General features: G+C 38.3%; 1 protein-coding gene across 3 annotated transcripts in view; it reads left to right on the top strand.

Moving 5' to 3' along the window:
• GCLC (glutamate-cysteine ligase catalytic subunit) overlaps positions 1–21,293 on the top strand; it is an 80,429-nt gene that overhangs the window by 38,111 nt on the left and 21,025 nt on the right. For 2 of the 3 annotated variants that reach the window (XM_020993858.2, XM_020993856.1), the window contains exons 2-6: positions 3,544–3,656; positions 4,907–5,089; positions 11,019–11,132; positions 15,455–15,513; positions 15,704–15,837. In XM_020993858.2, the coding sequence (XP_020849517.1) occupies positions 3,544–3,656; positions 4,907–5,089; positions 11,019–11,132; positions 15,455–15,513; positions 15,704–15,837 (603 nt within the window). The remainder of the gene's footprint in view (positions 1–3,543; positions 3,657–4,906; positions 5,090–11,018; positions 11,133–15,454; positions 15,514–15,703; positions 15,838–21,293) is intronic. The other variant, XM_020993857.2, reaches the window with a different exon arrangement.

The following is a 21,293-nucleotide window of genomic DNA, read 5'->3' on the forward strand; positions in this document are numbered from 1 at the left end:
ATAGGAAACTAACATCAGAATTAAGAGGAGTTTTTCCTAGGGATCACAATGAAGCTACATAAAATAATTTGCATGATAAATGAAAGCCTTGTGACCTACCATTCAGAGTAATTTTGGCTGGGTTACCGACTGCTGAAATCCACCTTACTCACTTGCTCATTTACTGCTGGTAATATGTACATGGATTTATTTTATTTTATATTTTATTTGGATGGGGGGATGGGTGGGATAGGGCAGAAAAGAAGATGAAGGGCACAGGTAAAAGTCTTTTTTTTCCCCCCCTACAAAGTCATTTACCTGCCAGGGCTGTGGTTACATGCCTTTCTTAGGAGTGGTGTTTCCTTGTAAGTGAATTGTTCCACAATAGGGGAATTAACATGAAAGCTGGGTTTGGAACTAAATTGGCCTTAAGTTATTTCACTTCCAAGTTTAAATAAAAAGCAGTATGGTATAGTAGGAAAAGTACTAGATTGGAGTCTACTGACAGGGGTTCAAATCTCCAGTCAACTCATCTTTGCCCCAGGGTACCTACTCTATGCCTCAGTTTTCCTCCTCTGTAAAAAAAAAAAGGGGGTGGGGGACTGGACTAGGTGATCTCTGAAGTCCCTTCTAACTCCCAAGCTACATCATCTTCTGTTACACAAACTGACTTGACAAAATTGAGATTTATATCCTAATTTTGAAAGCCCTTTCAGCCAACACTAAGATGGTTAGCCAAATGCAACACTTTTCAAGAATATCTTCTATATCTCCTGTATAGGACTCCTACCCTATTCTCTGTGTGGTATGTTTCCTAGTTAGACAAATAAACAATTTCTTTGGGTTTTTTGTTTCTATTTGCATAGCTATATTCACTCTTACCTATACCTCACCCTTAATTGGATTCCACCCATTCTTAGAAAGTCATCTTATAAAGATGACAAACCACCTGGGCTCAGCAGGCACTTAAAATAGAGAACTAAATAATGTACCTATTTTATTGGATTACTATTTTGAAACTTATGTGAAGTTCAGCTATTGTTTTGAGTACATTTGATAATTTTTCATATGGAAAATGCATTTACAGATTACATACACACAGAGTCTTTTTTTGGGGGGGGCAATTGGGGTTAAGTGACTTGCCCAGAGTCACACAGCTAGTGAGTGTTATGTGTCCAAGGCTGGATTTGAACTTGGGTCCTCCTGACTCCAGGGCTGTCTCACCTAGCTGCCCCCACACACAGTGTTACAACTTTATTAAATTAGACCAAACTTTCAAACCTGTAGGGGTAGCCAAGTGGTGAAGTAGATAGACTGCTCAGCCTGGGCATCAGGAAGACTCATCTTCTGACTTCAAATGTGGCCCCAGACATTTAACAGTTGTGTAACTCTAGGCAAGTCACTTAACCCTGTTTGCCCTAGTTTTTTCATATGTAAAATGAGTTGGAGATGGAAATGGCAAACTACTCCAATATCTTTGCCAAGAAAACCCAATGGGATCATGGAGAGTAGCACACAACTGAAACAACTCAGCTACAGCCAGTATATTTGTCAGAGGTAGAACTTTCCCTCCCCCCCTTTTTTTTTTTTTTGCTTCAAGGCAGTCAGGGTTAGGTGACTTGTCCAGGTAGTTTGTGTCATGTTTCTGAGGCTAGACTTGAACTCAGGTCCTCCTGACTCCAGGGCCAGTGTTCTATCCCCTGTACTCTACCTAACTGGCCCCAGAGGACAGCTTGAATTCAATTGGCTGTGACTTAAGGCCTCCTTTTTAACTATTATGTCATTAGTCATTTAGGAAAATATATTTGGTCAGTATTTCACTGACAGCGTCTGCCTGTCTGAGAACCAACTTAAGTAAATACAGAGATCATTACCAGCAGATTGGCTACTAGGTAGGTTATGGATTCTTTGACCATGACAACCCAGTAACGGGAAAAATACAAAATAGTCCTCAGCTTTGCATATCCCTTTTCTGCTTCCATCATGATGTTGCCTGAATGACAGAAATTGGGTTTGAGGATGTTACGAAGCTAACAGACTGTCTAATTAACTACTGATCCTTTAAATGTGAACCCTTTGTCTAGAGACCTGTTACATGAAGATAGACTATTGGAGGAAATGAACCACAGCGATGACTGTATCAGACATTCATGCTACAAATGAAGCTGTAAGACAAAGAAACTTTAGGCAAATGGGAGGTATATCATGGAGAGGCAAATAAAGTAGATAGTAGAGTAGGTTCCATCATGCACCCAAAGATTATATTAAAAAAAAATTTCATGGCATACTTTGGTTATCTGACCTTGGAAATCTCATGATTTACATAAGTAGAAAGATTGCCTTAAAGACTTGTACAACTTATGTGCTAAAAATCTTTTGCAAAACATGAAGTGGCAAACTTCCAGAAAGAACTTGACAAAATTCTCCAAATTAAGGCAACATCTGCCTTGATAGTAGGTGACTTTAATGTGAAAATAGACACAGGAGACGAGGACAGTAAAAAAAAAAAAGTATGTTACTAAATACAATTTAAGATTTAAAAAAAAGAAATGAAAACATCCCCAAAAGTTTATAGGTTTATCTGATTTATCTCGGATTTTCCTGCATAAAATATTTTTATCATTGTCTTCATTATCAGCCATGTGTTTCAGGGAAACCAACAGCATTTTGTTTTCTCAGTTCACCAGAGTCAGTCTCTTAGTTATGTGGAAACTTTCATGGTTCTGTAAATTTACAGAATCATAGCAGCTGTTAATTCATTATTCTAAAGTTACTAGGGTCCCCAACCTTGAAAATATGGTATAGTTAGAAGCACAAGGAGAATTTGGTTTGAGTGTGTGAAAACTTTCAATATTACTGTTAAGAAAATAACTGCATAGCCAGAAGATTAGCTGTAGGTTAGCGGACTTTGAGGTCCTTACCTCACTACTCTGATGTTAGCATTTTTTTCTGTAGGCTCCTAAAAGGTAATTCTGATAAGGATTATCAAGTTTGCCTTGACAGTCAATTTCCTAGCATATTTAAAGCAATTCCAGAACATGTTATAAGATAAGAGATTATTATTCTTTGCATGACCAATTCCTGAAGCAGGCTAGTTTGGAGCATATCCGCCAAAACTGGTATTCAACTAGAAGGTATGATTCTTAACAGTCACTGTTTTCACTATGTGATAGTATTGAGTGGAACAAGAAAAAATGTCTATTAGAGAGCAAGACTTAGAGTATTATTCAGGGTTTTAGAAAGGGTGATATTTTAGTCATAAAATTTTACCTAGTTTTTATGCATTTTCATAATATGAAAACTGATAGGCATTCTGTCACAGTATAAATAAATGGAGACTCCTGACTTTGAGCAAAGTGGTCTCTGCTTCTCAGACCACCATATTCCGCTGCCATTTTCTTTAACCAATTTGTTGAAAAAGTAAGAGTGCACACGCTTGACAGTTACTAGCTGTGTGACCCTGGGCAAGTCACTTAACCCCAACTTGCCTTAAAAAAAATGCACAGAGACCAGTTTGAAGGAATGTTAACATCTTTCTTTTCTTATCTCCTTTATTTCAAATAGGTGGAATACATGTTGGTAGCTTTTGATCACCAAAATAAAAAAGTACGTGTGGTCCTGAAAGGAGAGGAAGTCCTTGAAGCGTTACAAGAAAAAGGGGAAAGAAAAAACCCAAAGTAAGCAGTATATATAGCCGACTTGCTTAGTCCTGACTGTTATAGTCCTGCATTGCATTGAGCTCAACCCATTTGACTAATAATTTACTTTAGGCCATATTCTTTTCCTTTTCTTTTTTTAAAGGATACCATTGTATGGCACAGAGCTTAATTTCTGAGGACTGCTGATAAAACATACTTCTTTCTGATGCGATCAGGCAGTGGTATACAGGTGCAAAATGAGGCATATATTGTCATACTTGTTAAAAATGTGTTGGTTTATTTTGTTTAGTTTGTTAAAAGGAAGGGTAACTTTGCAGAGAGAAATAGTCACTGAGGAGCAACAGTTGTTATGGGAGAAGTACCTCCTTTTTGACTTCATGTGGTAGGCTACTACAAAACAGAAATTATAAAGGTAAAAACTTAGGGTTTAATTATGCATGAACACAGGTTCAGGAGGTAGAAAAAAACAAACTCTGAGCCTAGATTGGAGTTTCTAACAAGCCTTTGTAGAGAAAATAACACCAGAGAGAGAAATAATTCTTTTGCATGTTGTAGTTTCATCATTCTTTTGGCTATACAAGTTAAAAACAAATTCATAATCCCATGCTTCCTTCAGTGTCATTGAGGTTGAATAAACTAAGTTAGAACAAACTAGTAAACAGTTACAGATTTAAACACACTGAATTTGCCAAAACAAACAAACAGAACTGCATTTACAGAACTATAGGGCTACATTTTAAAGAAGTCACAATTGGGCTAATTGGAGGGGAAAGAATTTAGTGTCACAAAGATAACTAAAAAGCTTAGAGTCAGGGAAATGTTGTCACAGACAACTTTGGGAAGCTCCAACTCCCAAAGTCTTCCCCTCAGTACTTTATTCCATGAGTCACATTTTAGCCAGGTGAGGTGAATATTAACAAAAGACAGGCTTCAGCTTACGAATGTTGCAGGAAGAATGACATAATAAAAATTAATAAAAGGTAAATAAAAAATTATCATCACAGTAATGTTAATCATATTTAGTGTTGAAGGTCACTTAGTGTAATTGCTGTTCTAGTGTTGAACATTTTTAGAGTTTTAATATTTCTGAATTAATAGTATGAGACCTTTTCATAACTAAAGATTTGTGGAAAATAATAAACTCTACAAAGTTCTTTATGCTCTTTTCCTCTTGTGGTATCTAATCATTCACTAAACATATTTCTTATAATAATCGAGTAAATTGTACCACAAGAATGAAAACTAAACAATTTTTCTCCATCAATTAGCCATCCAACACTTTGGAGACCAGAATATGGAAGCTATATGATTGAAGGGACACCAGGACAGCCATATGGAGGAACAATGTCAGAATTTAACACAGTCGAAGACAACATGAGAAAACGTAGGCAGGAGGCTTCATCTCTTTTAAAAGAAAATGAGGCTTTATGCACTATAACGTCATTTCCCAGGTAAGTTAATTTATGGCTTAAGAGATCCTAAATGGCCATAAGTTAAAAATAAAGCAGTAGAATCATTAGAAAGTGGTTGCTTTTTTCATTGTGGATCATAATACATTGTAGTCACTCCACACTTTCAGCTGTAGTACATTTCTATAAACTCATAAAGCATACTGCTGTAAAGTGGGTTGTATTTTCCCATAGGAATAACATAATAATTGGGGCTTTTGTTCTTGGCTGAGAAATCTACATCAAATAAATTATAGATGATATTCATAACATGCCATTAAAGCAAAGATACAATACTATAATACCTCTATAATATCCCATAGAATGTAAGCTTCTTGAGATCAAGACTTTGATTTTTTACTTTTTATGTATTGTACCTGGCACACAGTAGTCACTTAATAAATGCTTTTTGAAGTGAATAATAATTTGAAATAATTTTTTGAATCAGACTTATGATATCATGGGTGTAGGGAACTCTCAGTGAAGAAATTCCCTCTTACAGGTAGGCATCTGCCCTGGTACTTACTGTCTTAGCGAGTTGCCCAGGGAACTGAGAATTTAAGTGACTTCTTGCCCAGGATCACATAACCAAGATGTCAGGTGGGGCTTGAATGATAAAACCAAACTCTAACATATTCTATTACATAACATTCCATAACATAGCTGTACATGTAATATACATTTTGAACATATAATGGGCTTAGGTGTAAAGTATCAATATAATACACAAAAAATACAATTGTACTCAATTGAATTGAGTTTTTTGAACTCTGCTAAGGACAACAACCTGGGATTTTTCCAGATATTCATAGATGTAAAAGAATAATTAAGCAAGATTTTATTAAGTGCTTTTTGTGTGCAGTGCACTACACTGAAGGCTAGAGATGCAAAAATGAAAATTTTTACATAGTTCTTGCCTTAAGGGAGCTTTTAGCCTGACACAAAGAATAAGTTGTTACTTGGAGAAGATGACAGAATGTTAGTAGAGAAAAGCATAGCTACTTAATTCCTATCCTGCTGTCATTTCTTTTATCCAGGAGAATAGCCTGTAGACTGAAAATTATAGAACAAATATGATTTTAAAAAACTGAATGAAGTCTAAGGCAAGTGATAAGAAAGTTTAAGAGATTTATTTTTTCCAAATGAAGTTGTTTCCCGGCCCAGGCTAATTTCATCCTGGGCTACTGAAGAAATTAATGAGTGTGATTGCTAAACTGTCACTAGTAATCTTTGAAGAATAGTGTAGAATGATGGAGGGATCAGAAGATGGAAGACAGGTAAGGAAAAGGGGTGGATTCTAAAAACTATGGGGGAGGGGGGCGTGTAACTAGGTGGTGCAGTAGATAGAGAACCGGCCCTAAAGTCAGGAGGACCTGAGTTCAAATGTGACCTTAGACCAAACACTTGACACTAGCTGTGTGATCCTGGGCAAGTCACTTAACCCCAATTGCCTGAAAACAAACAAAAAAACCCCTGTAGCCTCACCTTACTTTCAAACCCAGATAATACAAGAATAACTTATTCATCAGTTAGTGAACTCTAAGAAATGAAGACAGTGATCATTAGAAGACTGCATGAGTTCACAAGTTCACAAGCCAGATCTCATTTCTTTTTTTGTTAGGATTAATATCTTGGTCCTCCACTAAGATCTTCCTTCTGTGCCTTGTGGTATCAGAGTCACCCTAAGTTCTTGAAGGCTGTGCTGGTAGAACACAATTCCTGGTGGGTCTTGCCAAGGTGGAAAGTATTCAAATATATTAATCCTATTGGCCAAGGACCAGCCTAACTACATTAGGAGAAAGTCATTAGTGAAGATTTAGCTGTGGCACCCATGAATTCCATCTTCAGAGGATTTAGGAAGGTTTGCAATCTGCACTGATAAATAGCATACCATGAAAGCATAGATCTTTAAGGCACTAGATTAAATACCAGGTGGTATTTCAGAAAGGTATTTAACAGTATCACTATTCTTGTGGATAAGAGAAATACAGGTAAATTCGTAGCTGATTGAATAACAAAATCCCCACATAGTGTGAATAAAGGGATTGATGACATTCTAAATATCAGATGAATAAATGAATCCTTGAGGAAGACCTCTTGTGATTAATCAACAGACATTAATTAAATGCCTCTTTAGAGCTAGACATTGAAGATAAAAAGACAAAATCAAAATACCTGCTGCCCTCAAGGAGTTTACGTTCTATTAGAGAACACAATAGGTACATATAAAAGTATGTACAAAATATGTAAACACAAGGTAGTTTTGGGGGAGAAGGCATCTAGGGGTATGGGTAATTAAAACAAAGTGTCCCTTCACAACCTGGCCCTCCCAACTTAACTTTCCAGAGTTAACTAACTCCATTCCTCTTCATTCACTCTACGATCTCCATACTTTTGCAATGGCCTTCTCCCAGTTCTTGGCATGAATGAAACAAGTAAGACTCTGGCTACTTTGATAGTCAGTCTTGACTATCCAGTTAAAGATTTTGATCAGTGATTTGGATGAAGACATTGAAAGTATTTTTTCCCTCCAGATTTGCAGATGACACAAATTTGAAGGGATAGATAATAGGTTGGATGACAGAATCAGGATCTCCAAATGTTGGGCAGCAATTGTGGTCTGAATTTAATAAAGATAATTTCCAAGGCCTGTATTGAATTTTAAAAAAGAAATAAACTTTATAGGTACAGGATTGAACAGACTTGGTTTTATAGAAAAAGTCTGGGTTTTTTTAATTGAGCACAAGTACAGCTATGTTGTATGCTACCCAAAGAGTTAATTTAGTCTTTGGTTTAAGAGACAGAATGTCCAAAACAGTGAAGTAAGCAGACAGCATATTGCATTTGGAATATTATATTCAACTTTGGGGTGACATTTTAGGGAGGCTTTCTACAGACTGGACTATGATTAAAGAATGTTTTAGTTCTTTGTGAGTAGGAACTCTTTCTTTGCATTTCCAGTCCCTTGACAGAACAAGTGCTTAATAAATGCCTAGTGATTGATTGGTGAAAGATGTGAAACATGAAAAATAGTTGGAGAAAATGAAGATGTTTATCCTGTAAAACAGAAGGCTTATTAGTATACACCTGATAACTTCTTCAGGTATCTGAAGAGTTTTCTTTTGTGCAGAATTCAGCCCAAAGAGTACAAATGAAGAAAGAAGGTTTTTGTTCCATGTAAGGAAAGGTTTTGTAATAGACCTATTCATCAGTGGAACAGGCTGCTTTGTTCAGTAGTGACTAGGGCTTAAGCGTAGTAAGTATTCAACCAGTCTTGTTGACCATATGTCAAGCAATATTATTGGGAAAGGAGTTAGATTAAGAGATTGAAATATAGTCTCTTTGAATTCTCAGGGTCTATAATGCTGTGCAGTTGGACCCAAGATATTAGTATATTAATTATAGCAAATATTAATTGAACATTTAATAGTTGTTTCCCACCTTAAAATTTAGAATATTTTGCTGATGGTTTGATAAATGGTCCACATGTGTCTGTCGGTTTGTCTGTCAGTTTCTTTCTCTGTTAATTTCTTTTCATCCCCCTCATCTCATTATTTGTTCTGCCTTTGTTCACCAAAATGAAACTATTTAAGGAAGTTTCAGCAAATATTTCTTTTTCCCTGTCTAACTTCCCTGGAGCAAGCAGACTTTCAGAGTTACCCCTTTGCCTTGAGTCGTTGAGGATTGTAGGTCCTTCCTGCATAACAATGGGGATTCACCCCTAAAAAGACATTTTTGAAAGTCAAGGCCATTACTAGCTATGTGACCCTGGGCAAGTCACTTAACCCCAATTGCTTAAAAAAAAAAAGAAAGAAAGAAAGTCAAGGCCCACCCAACATTTCTTCTCTTTAGCCTATTCTTGTACTTTCCCTTTATCCATTGGGCTGTTAACAAACAATAAAGAAATTTTCTGATATTGTTTTCACACTTAATTGGGAAGCCATGAAACAGTTGGAATTGGTATGGACTTTTTTTTTTCCAAAGGAACTTGGAAGCAGCTCTTACAGAATAGTAAAGTGAGAATGGAGTTTGATTGTTAACCAAGAAGTAAATTCTAATCTCTGAAAGGTTGAACTCCATGAAATTTACATTATCAGTAGTGACCATTTCAACATTTTATCATTTTTGGTGGTTATACAAAGACACTTCAAGTGGGTAAAATGAGATGGGAAAGACAGTCAGCAAGTATTTACTAAGCATTTGATATGTTCCAAACTCTGTACTAGGCCATGGGGATAAAAGGAGAAAGAATGGAAGAATTCCTGCTTTCAAGGGGATTTCTTTCTTATGCTGCTGAGTAATGGGAAATGTGGCACTGTAAGTTTAGAGTAGGGTCTCTTTGATTTCTTGATTTGGGGACATTTCACTAATAGGATTAAGGTACTTGTTTTCCCTAAATGTTATCAGAAAGTCACCATTTTGAAATGGATGACCTAATTAAACTCTCAATGTAATTAATGCTCCAATCGGGAGTGGGCCCCAAGCGTAGTGTTAAATAGACAGCAAAAGTGGCACACGGGAAGAGTTGGTACCACCAGGGCAATGGAGAAAGTTGGGGTAAAGGTTAAATTTCTCTGTTATCTTCCCATCCTTTCTAAGTCCCTCCTTTTTAACCATTTCCCCTTATTCATCATTATAATTATATTGCCCTCTATCTGTGCAGAAGCCCATATATACCACCTGAGGCTGTGCCCACTCTGGAATTGCGGGTGTTTCAGAATTCTCTCATGGCTGCTGCCCTCCCATATAATCAAAACTCTTCATTCTTTACAAGTTTAGTCCAGCTAAGAAGAAAGGCATTTGCTTTAGTTTGTTCATACTAAGATGTAAATGCTCGATCAATAAGCATTTATTAAGCATCTGTTATGTGCTAGACACTATGCTAAGTGCCAAGGAGCAAAAAGGAGCAAAAGACAGCCCCTGCCCTCAAGGAGTTTGCAAAATAATTGGGGAGATAACATGTAAATTAATGCATACAAAGCAAGCTATATAGAACTTGGATGAGTAGGAAATAAAGAGGAAAGGCACTGGAATTGAGAAGGATTCTTGAAGGCTTCCTGTAAAAAGTGGGATTTAGTCCCACTCTCTGAGCTTCCGTTTCCTCACCTATAAGAGGAGAGTGGTTGGACTAAATAAGTGCCAAGCACTTAATTGTGATCTCGTTTGCCCCAATAACCCTCCAAGGTAGGTGATTCTAAAATCTAGGATCTGCAGGTGTCTTTTGTACTGCTAAACTTACTTCTTGCCTCAGATACTCATTCCTTGTTCCTTAAAGAAAGCCAGGAAGGTGTAACCTTGGAATTATTTAATTTTAGAAGAGGATCTTAAATGAGGGATATCTTTTAGCTTTTTCCTCCATCCCCAGTTCTGAATGATACCTTTTCTTACTTTCTGTTGTGGTTGTGGTGTAGTAATAGTCAATAAGCATTCATTAAGCACCTACTTCAAGAATGTGCCACTCGTTCTGTGGGATGTGTGTGGGGGTGGTGTGCAAGAGTGAATAGTGCGAGCCGTCCACTTCTACTTAGGGCACACATTCACAAATATAGAATATGTGCCCCTCCAGAATACACAGTGATTGGGAGGGCATTAAAATAGTGGGACACGTGCAAGTGACAGTACTTCCAGGTATGAGGGTCACAACCTGTGCTGAAGCATAGAGGAAGCGGGGGCGAATGTCATCCAGTGATTAAGGAGCAGGTCTGTTTGGCAGCCTGTGTAAATAGAAGCATCTATAATGAGCTTAGAAGGATAGACAGAAGTTTTAAATGCCAGACAGAAATTTGTATTTTAATTTGTCTAAAGACAATGAGAGAGCCACTGAAGCTTCATCTGTAGGTTAGCCCACTTTTTGATCGAATTATTTTTTTCTTTTCAGAGTTTAGCCTGGAATTCAGATGCTGCATGTGTTCAACTCTCCCATCTTTTGTAGATTAGGCTGTCCTGGGTTTACGCTACCTGACTGCAAACCTACCCCCGTTGAAGGAGGTGCTTCAAAGTCCCTGTTCTTTCCAGATGAGGCAATCAACAAACATCCCAGATTCAGGTCTGTGTATCTTAGTGTTTACATACAGTTTGACATTCCAGTGCGTCTGTGATTCCTCTTACGCATTCACACCTTATCTCGTGTGTGTCCACGTTCTCCCATAAATCCCCCTCTTTGGGCTGGCCTTGCAGGTGTCTTCCAGATGACATTTTGGTAGAACCAGGGTGGCATACACACTGCCAACCTGTCCCCTCACTCGTTCTTGCCATGTCACCAGTCTGCCTCCTGTGAGAACATCTTTTGCATCACTCCTTTTGTAAAACTCATTATTGATAATATAGCCTATTTAATGTTCACCATCCATCTTTCCATTGCCTCTAGGTGACCTGTAATCTTGATTCTATGATGATTGGAATTCTTACATAGTCTTTAAAATTTCTATGTGTTTCTGGGGTAATTTTCTCACATGGTCATAATAATAATAATAGCTTACATTTGTATAGTGCTTTAAGGTTTGCAAATTGCTTTACAGAGATTATTTCATTTGGTCCTCAAAACAGCTGTGCGAGGCAGGTACTGTTGTCATCCCCATTTTGAAGTTGAGGAAACTGAGGCTGAGTCACATCTGACCTTTTACCAAGGTCACATAACTAGTAAATATCTGAGGCAGGATTTGAACTCAAGTCTTCCTGACTCCAAGCCCCAAAGCTCTGTGTACCACCTGACTGCCTTGTGTGAGCTTTAAATATTTTATTTCTCCCAGGGAAGGGGGTAGTGGTACACTACTTCATATGATCGTAGATTTAGAGCTGTAAAGGACTGTCAGATCCATCCACCTCATTTCACAGAGGAGGAAACTGAGGCTCAAGAGAAGTGAATCTGTTTGCCCAGAATGTAGCAATTCAAGTCTTCTGACCCCCAAGGCCAGGGCTCTCTAGTCAGTGTGCCATCTAGCTGCCTTGCTTCTTCTAAGATGTCAATCAACACTCAAAATTTGAAATCATTTATTGAATTATGACCCCTCTCGAACTCTCTAGTTTCTTGTTGAGCTGTATGTAGAATAGTGAAAGAACATTGGATATAAAATCAGAAGACCTGGGTTTTGATCCCAGCCCTGTTACTTACTACAGTAGGAGTTAGGACATGACTTCCCCTCTCCATGCTTTAGGTTTCTCATCTGTGAGAAGTGGGGGTGGGGGAGGTGGGCTAAATAAGCGCTTACTGTGTGCCAGGTACTGTGTTGAGCACCGTACAATGATTATCTCATTTGATCTTCCCAACAACGCTGCGAGGTAGATGCTTCTAACTCTTAGCATCCGTAGGCATCTTTTGTATTGCTAAACTTACTTAGCTCTTGCCTCAGATACTCATTCCTTGTTTTTTTTCCCCCCTTCTACCTTTTATTTGAAGCATGCTAAATACATACAGTAATATCTAAGATGGGTACAGTCTTGGAAGTGAAGGGGGAGAAACTTACAGGATGGAGGAGTGGTCAACAGTTTGAGTGTTATAAAGAGGTAAAGGAGCATGAGGCTCAAAAAGGCTATTGGATCAGGGGATTTAGGTGGTGACTCCCCTTTTGAAAAAGCAGGAGTGGATGAGGAAAAAAAGAAGAAGGTGTAAAAGAACTGGCAAGGAAGGGGAAGAGGATAGTGCTGTGAGCATGGTAGCTTGAGAATGTAGCAGAGTTGGAGAAAAGTGGCTTTGGTGGCAATTTGTGGGGTGTTGTGCTTCTAGGAAAGGATGAAAGGTGCAAAGTCAGTGGAAAGGGATAGGGAAGTAACCAAAGGGCAGTGTGGGCAGAATGATTGCTGGAGTAAGGCCTTAGATAAGAGAAAACCAGGATAAAACAGGAGATCTTGTTAAGACTGCTACCCTGAAAAAGCTTCTCCTCTGCACAACTCAGACAGGAGAGAAGAATAAATGAGGGAAGGTACAGGGCTATGTTACAGTAGAGAAGTAGACATGAGAGCTGACTGAATGATAACTGAGGATCCTCTTCTGAGAAATGAGGAGGGTAGAGGAGGGGTTGGGAGCTTGAGGATATTAAGAAAAGTATGAGACTAATAATAATAGCTCAAACTTATATGGAGATTTAAGATTTGCAAAGTATTTTATGTAGAATGTCTCATATTTGATCCTGTGAAGTAGGTGCTCATTTTACAGATGAGGAAATTGAGGACAAGAGCCAGGATTTGAACCCAGGTCTTCCAGACTCCAGAGCTCCATTCACTGGGCAGCGCTGCCTCCTAAACAATTATCATTGGCCTAGGTGAAGTTTGATAGCACTCATTGATTTGCTTCTCCAGTCTGAAAGCATGATTTCCTAACTTTCTGCGATAGTGCCCAGTAAATAGCACCAGACTGGAGAAAATATCTTCCATATAAACCCATCTACATAGGGATACCTTTGAATCTGAGAGTGGCCTGGTAACCCTGGAGTCATTCCCATTGTCCCAGCAGGCAAAAGTACTCAGATGCTCTTTAAAGGCTTTCTGGTTGGTTGGATTTTATCGTGTCCTTTAATATTTCCAAGCCATGATGTTAAGCCTCAATGAAAGGAACGTGTCTCTGATTTGTTTCCTTACTGTGTAACTAAATTCCAGATCCAGGGCAGAGTAAATTGGAGTCATCAGTGTCAAAAACTTTGTGGGAGGAGAAAGGTTATTTCCTCTCCAGGAACCTGAACTTTTCCATCAGCAATTTCTTTTTGTTTGTTGATTCTGTGACTAAGTCTATAACCCTTTGGTTAGAGAACTCTTTCTGAGAGAAAGAAACAGAACCACAGAATTTCAATATTGCCATCGAAAACAATAGGAACAAGCTAACGGTGTCAGGCCTGTGCTTAGGATTCCTAACACCTTACTCATCATCTCAGGAATTCCTGTGCTCCAAGAAGTATTATTGACTAAAATGAGAGCTGAGAGGACACCTGAGCCAGTCGACAATATCTTGTTAGGATAAAGGAGCCCATATTGACTGAGATGCTTTGAACCCTGGTCTTCTTCACGAGAGGACAACTCTCTCATTTAAGTATTTCTGATACCATTTGCTCCCATCCATGTTCTTTTCTGTAGCAAACAGAACCTGTGTTGGAAAGGATCTCAAATCTTATCTAGTCTAAACTCAGACCCAGTTAGTAACCCTGGCAAGTGGACATCTGTCCTTTGCTTTAAAAAGTCCGGTAGAGGAACCGCCTCCTGAGGCAGCTCTAGCCCACTTTGGAATTTTTTTTTTTTGAAGAGGCAATGGGGGTTAAGTGACTTGCCCAGGGTCACACAGCTATTATCTGTTAAGTGTCTGAGGCTGGATTTGAACTCAGGTCCTCCTGACTCCAGGGCCAGTGCTCTATCCACTGCACCACTTAGCTGCCCCGTCTAGCCCACTTTGGAACCTCTCTGGTTGTTATTAATGTTTTTTCTGACAGGAAGCCCAAGTTTGTCTCTTCACGACTTCTTTCTGTTGCTCCTGGTTGTGCCGAACAGAACAAGATAGCCCTTTAAATACTTGAAAACAGCTATCCTATCCTGAGTCCTCTCTTCAGTCTAAGCATCCCTGATTCTTGTCCTCTGGACATTCCCCAGCTTATCTTTTTGTTTCCTAAAACATGGCAACAGTTCAGTACTGTTCAGCTGTGTTGGAATAAGCTGCATTTACCCCTTTTTAAAACCCCATCATGACCACCTATGAAGCATATACTTCTTTCTCTCTGTTTATCTAATGTTTGTTTGTTTGTTTTTTATTTTCTTGTAGAAAGTTGAAAATCGATTTCTATCCTGCTGTTAACTTAGCCCAGGGGTAGGGGACCTGTGGTTTCAAGGCCACGTGTGGCCCTCTAGGTCCTCAAGGGCTGCCCTTTGACTACATCCAAACTTCATAGAACAAATCCCCTTAATAAAAGGATTTGTTCTGTAAAATTTGGACTCATTTGAAAGGCCACACCCAAGGACCTAGAAGGCCAGGTTCCTTACCCCTGACTTAGCCCAAAGCAGAAATGAGTCAGGGGGAAGCAAACGAACTTGCACTGTGTTCCATGGGTCATATTCTAGATTTATTAGTGTAAGGGGACAGGGGTTATGGATACATATTGCTTCCTGCAAAAATGTACCTACAGTGCTTCATGACTAAAGGCTAGTCTAGCGGAAGAATTCTAGCAGGATATTAATGCCGCTGTGTGGAATTTTAGGAGTTAAGCAAACCTAACCCAACTTCTTAACTTAATCTGGCAGTACGTTCACTGTTCGGTTCACGTGCTGGTGATGGGAAGAGATGTGCTTTTCTCTTCTTCTGGCACAGTGTAAGGACTGGTGGTTTTAAATTTGTCCTGATGTTTTACCTTCATGGCGAATTTGCCCAATTCAGTGTTTTTCTTTCCATTTTAGTACCTTAACAAGGAATATCCGACACAGGAGAGGAGAAAAAGTTGTTATCAATGTACCAAGTAAGTGATAAGAGTGTGTGTGTGTGTGTGTGTGTGTGTGTGTGTGTGTGTGTGTGTGTGTGTCTGTGTCTGTGTCTTTGTTGAGGAGGGCCAGGGAGAGATGGGAATGAATTAAGGGAAGAGTTTTTTTAATAGGTTCACTTATTTTTCCTAACTCTTGATCCTCAATTGTCTTCCTTTTTAAATGCAGTCTTTAAGGACAAGAATACGCCGTTTCCATTCATAGAAACGTTTCCCCAGGACGATGAAGCTGCCCAAGCCGCTCAGCCAAATCATATTTACATGGATGCGATGGGATTTGGGATGGGCAACTGCTGCCTCCAGGTATCATTTCAAAAGTATCTGAAGTATAATTGCCCTGCACACGCCCATCTTGAACTGTGCACATTTACTGACCTGCTGTTTTCTTACCAAATGCTTTTAATCTTGTTTCCTTCTGAAAGTCTAAATTTTTGTCTGTGCATGAATCTGAAAAACTAGTGCGCCTTTCCATCAAGAAATTTCAAAATGTATTTTTGCCATTAAAAGTCATTTTTTATTGCCTGAAATTTGTATAGAAACTGAAGCCAGTCATAGACTTAGCTAGTGAATTCTGAACCAAAATGACAAATAATCTACAACTTTCTCTTCTTTTGCTATAAAAATGTCTTTTTTTTCCCTTTTCCTGGACTCCTAAACTTTGTCTTTCATGGCTATAGAGTTTGAAATTAGTTTCATATATTGAAAAGGACTTTGGATTTAGAATTTGGGATCCTGAGTTCAAATTCTGGTTCTGCCATTTATTACCTATGTGACCTTGGTCAAGTCTCTTAACCTCTCAGGGCCTCAGTTTCTTCATTTGTGAAAAGGGGGAATTGAACTAAAAGAGCTCTAAACTCCTTTCTGGTCTTAAATTTATGAACCTGGAGTCAGCCTGAACCAGCAGTAGCCTTTCTTGGATATAGTTGCAAATATATCAAAGTCCCTTCTTTGTCTATGCATTCTTTAAAACCATGAAGCTGCCTTGCTCAGCTGAGTACTACTGTCTGATGTGTAATTTTTTTCTAGTGAAAAAAGAAATATCCCGAAAAACTTATTTTGAAAATGATTTTCCCTCTTTGGACAGGATCCCCATATCAGCCTAGGCTATAAGTGCGGCAGTCACTCACAGGCCCAATTCCCACTATTGGCCCAGAAACTTTGACCTGCTCTGTTTCTGACCCAAATCAGTTCACCCTCCCCTTAGGCAGCCCAGTGGCCCCACTACTCCTAGAGACTCAACCATGTTGAAGCTGGAATTAGTACCAACTAATTAACGTTGGCCCGACTGCCGCTTAGAACTCTTGAGCTCAAGCGATTCAGCTGCCTCAGGGTCCCTGGCAGCAGGAGCTACAGGCATTGAGTCACCGCCCCCAACTTGAAAATGAATTCTTACCAAAAACCCCAGCAATGGTTTCAAGACTAGCAGGGCTTTCTGAGACAAGGAGGAAAGGATTCTGTATGATTTGTGCCTAGAGAATGGGACCCATAGAAATGTTGTTTTAAACCTCACAATTTTATAGACGTATACTTTTAGTCAGGGTTATAAACATGTACTAAAACCTTAGTAGCACTCCACCCACCCCCTGCCCCTCATTATACTCCGAGCCAAAATATGAATTATTATTGGACCTGAAGGGACCCAGGTATCTGACTATTAATGATCATACCCATAAACTTGATTATAGTAGATAGAGTGGTTCTACTTAGGTCAGGAAGGTATGGGTTCAAATCCTGCCTCAGGCACACTAGTTGTGTGACCCCAGACAAGTCACCCCAAGAAGGACTCAGTTTCCCCAGCTGTTAAATGATGCTTATAGACTTGACCTCTGAGGTCCTTTCCAGATCTGAATCTGTGATGCTATCTTAGCACTTAAGAAGTATCATAATATTTAGTTCAAAGAACATTGAAGACCTGAGTTCTTGACCTGGATTTGCCATTGATCGTTTGTGTGACTTTGGGAAAGTCACTTTAACAACTCTGGGCTTCAGTTTGCTCATCTGTGAACTAAATCTCTAAAGTGTCTTCCAGCTCTTATGTTTTATGAGTGTAAGTGATATTCATTTTGTATTACCAGGAATACTTGTTCAACCCCTTATCCAAAAGATTAAAGTGAGAGTAAATATTGCCCAGATTATATTTTTTTTTCTTTTGGTCAGGTATTAGAGGTTGAATGAAATTGGTCAGGTGATTAAGGAATCATCCCTCAGGCTGTTTTTGTCCAGTCCTAGTCATTTTTGCTGGGTAGAAATGTATGTCTGGAAACATGGTGATGCTGCCTCTTCATCATCCCTAACCCCTTCCCACTTTCCCCCCCAAAAAAAAAGACTGTTACAGTCCCTCAAATCCCAGACTACCTGTCTCTGCCCTACCTAGAGCTGCCAGATAGCCCACTGACAACACATAAGCTTATACTTATGCCCTTGAATATGTCACTTGGTTTTCTATTTTAAAATAGTTCTAATCTACTAAATGTTTAAGAAATGTCTTCACTATCAGGACTTTTCCCTCTGCCCAGGATTTTTCTCTTTGAAGAGATTGGTTGGGCATAGGGAGATAGTTTGAGAATCATACTGTACTAAATGATTGATCTAGGCAAATTATTTGTGAGGCTTCCCGAACACAAAACAGTGGTGAGTAAATTGCCTTATAAGTAAATACTCACTTCAGAAAATAAGACCTTTTTAGGACAAGAGAATTAGAATTTCAATTGTGTATCTAAATTTTTGTGTCTTGGTTCCAAAGACTTAGAGAACAGTTAAGCCCTTGAGCTTATTGGTTTTAAAATTAATTCCATGATATTGACAAAGATCTCGTTGCTGTTTCTCTGTTTACCATTAACTATTCCAAGGCCTTTGGCCAGTGGCGACAGAGTTTGGCCCTCTAACGGGAAGAATAGAAGTCCAAAGAAAATGTCAATAAGCTTGGTCTAATTATAATGGGGAAACATTTTGTTACTTACAGAGGGACAATTTTCCCATTCAGCTTAAACTTTAACATGGACTTACAACTAATTGTTTCTCCCATCCTTCTTGCCTTCTGCAAATATTGCCATGAAAAAATATTTGTTAAGCATAGTTAATGTGTAGACTGTATGAAAGAAGAAAATAAAAGCAGAAACCTGTAGTCACATCTCAAGAAGTGAAAGAAATAATTGCCATTTCTTAGGAAGGCTTGAGGAGGAGCTAAATCACTCTCCTCACTTAGATTGATGTTTTAGTGCAGGGATTCATAACTTTTTTTGTGTTGTAGACCTCTCTGACAGTTACTAGTGAAGCCTACAGACCCTTTCTCAGAATCATGTTTTTAAATCATAAAATAGGGAGGATTACAAAGGGAACCAATTACAGAATGTCATAGAAGTCAAGCGTTAGTAGCTAAAAACAGAGCTGAGGTTGGTTTTTTTTTAATTATCTTGTATATTGAAATAGTTATCAAAAATATTTTAAAAAGAGTAAGTTCACAAACACACCCCCATGTTAAGAGCCCCTCCCCCCCATTTAATGTATCCCTGGAACCTGGCACATAATGGTGGGCACTTAATGCTTCTTGAATTGAATTACACAAAAGATATCTTGACCACTTGAAATTCTTTTTCAAAAAAAGTCATTTGCCACATATATGTTAATGAGCAGTGCATTGCCAAGTTATGGAAAGGCTTTTTAACAATAGATTTTCTTTCTAAGAGAACAGCCATGTTCCTAAAATGTTATGTAAGTTTTCAGGTTTTCAAAAAAATTAAATTTTGAAGCAAAAACACAAAGCTCTTGACTTTTATTTCCTCTTGCCCTCCATCTTTCCCACATCTCTCTTTCTTGGTGACCATGTTTGTCTCCTTGCCTATTGCTGTCCTTTTAAAAGCCTCAACAATGTCCAGAGCTGTTCTGACCTTTTTAAGGTGCAGAAACTTTTTTTCTTCCCCCACCAATGACGGTTGGCCAGTGCTGCTTCCGCAGGCCCTGGATTGGTGATCTCTGCACCAGCACTGGAGTAAGGAGTCCACTTATTATTGGGTAGAGGAAAGGTAAATATGCCGCTTTTCAGTGTTGACTCACCCTAAACTTATCTTACACAGTGAACACTCTTAAGAATTCAAAATGCCAAATAAAACTGAGCTGCTTATATTCATAAGCCTTCTCCTCCAGTGTTGTAGATGACATGTACATGAGTATTGACCTGTAACATCTGTCTAGCATGTGCAGGCTTATTGAAGGAAACAATTTTTTTAAGCCATAAAATGATTTGGTTAATAAAATTCATGTAGGGAAATACTGACTGTACAAACTACTTTATTATACCAGAGATCGTCTTTTGCTCTTACCTTTTTGTAGAATTTTGTGTTATTTCTAAAGAGTTACTTGTCAGTTAATATCTAGTTTCCTTTTTATAGCCCTCTTAGACACCCATGCTTTATTTTTATTCCTTACTTTTTGGGGGATATAGCTATGTGGTTTATTTTTCCCCTTTCACATTGTTACCTTTTTTATTCAGCCTTAAAAATATTTTATATCATATTTAAAAAATAATAATAATAATAATAACTGTTAGTAATTGTCAGCAAGTCTTTGGGGTCAATAATTAAGAGCTAGAGTTTTGCTTTTTAGGACTTGTTTACTTCTCCGGATATGGATGCCTCCTGTGTGTGTATGTGTAAATTTCATTTGTGTTCATTTTGTCATCATTTAACTTTTATTATAGAAACTGGAAGTAGTAGGGCTGAGGGTAAGTAGAAGATTTGTAAGTGTGCGAGACCTAGTGTCTTTTTCATTTTGTTTTCTCTTGAGATTATTATTATAACCATCCAGACAATTTCTTTAAATTGTCATTTAACCTCTGGAGATGGAAATGTAGTAAGAGAGGAAAAGATTCACTAGCATGCTCTGTAGATCCCTTATAAAAGCAAATCTTAGAAGGGAGGAGGCAGGAAAATCTTTATTATTCTAAGTAAAGAGTTAAATGTAACTAGTTTAACTGGGTGTCATGCTGAAAATGAGAGAAGTATACAAATGGGTAGAAGAGCAAAGTAGGTAGTACTTTGTGAAATCTTATGAAAAAAGCCAACAAATAGTATTGGTAACCAGGAATAGGAGAATTAGTGACTTAATATTTGCTAATCACTAGGAAAGAAGCGTAACCATGTAATTTTCACCCTCATCATCATATTCGCTGTTAGGGCTCAACAGTTGCCAGGTCTAGTGCAATCCTGATAGTAGATAAAGGTTTGGGAAATTTGGGACAGTATATGTAACTGGGGGGAATGATGGGGGAGGAGGGTGTTAGATCATAATTATCTAAGCCTCCTTGCAGCCCAAATTCCTTGGTAAATTGTCAGGAGTTCTACCTTGTTATCTAAGAACCTGTGTTCTCTTTCCCTCTCCTGTCACTACTCTCATTAAAAAAATTAACACCAACTGTTGGCATGATTTTGTGCTGGGATGAGGTGGCAGTGTTGGGGTGATGAGAAGGACAGCTAGAGTAGCAATAAAATTTAGATGGTGCTGAAGAATAAAACATACTTAGGGGGCAGAGATTTAAAGCCTGGATTGAGTGTATCACTGTTTAGGTAAAGTAAATGGTGAATAGACTAAATTTTAACACTGTAAAAGCCAGTTCAGGAGCAGTAGTTTAGTTCATAAATCAAAGTTTTTAAGCAATCCAATCTAATTAAAATACAATCCAAATAATTCTTGATATTTAAAGTTTAAGAAGGATGTCATTAGATTAGTAAGACTTGTTTTTTCTTTGATTATTTTAAATTAAC

The sequence above is a fragment of the Phascolarctos cinereus genome, unplaced genomic scaffold (genome assembly GCF_003287225.1).
Source record: "Phascolarctos cinereus isolate Bilbo 61053 unplaced genomic scaffold, phaCin_HiC Scaffold_5;HRSCAF=322, whole genome shotgun sequence".
NCBI classification, from domain to species: Eukaryota; Metazoa; Chordata; class Mammalia; order Diprotodontia; family Phascolarctidae; genus Phascolarctos; species Phascolarctos cinereus.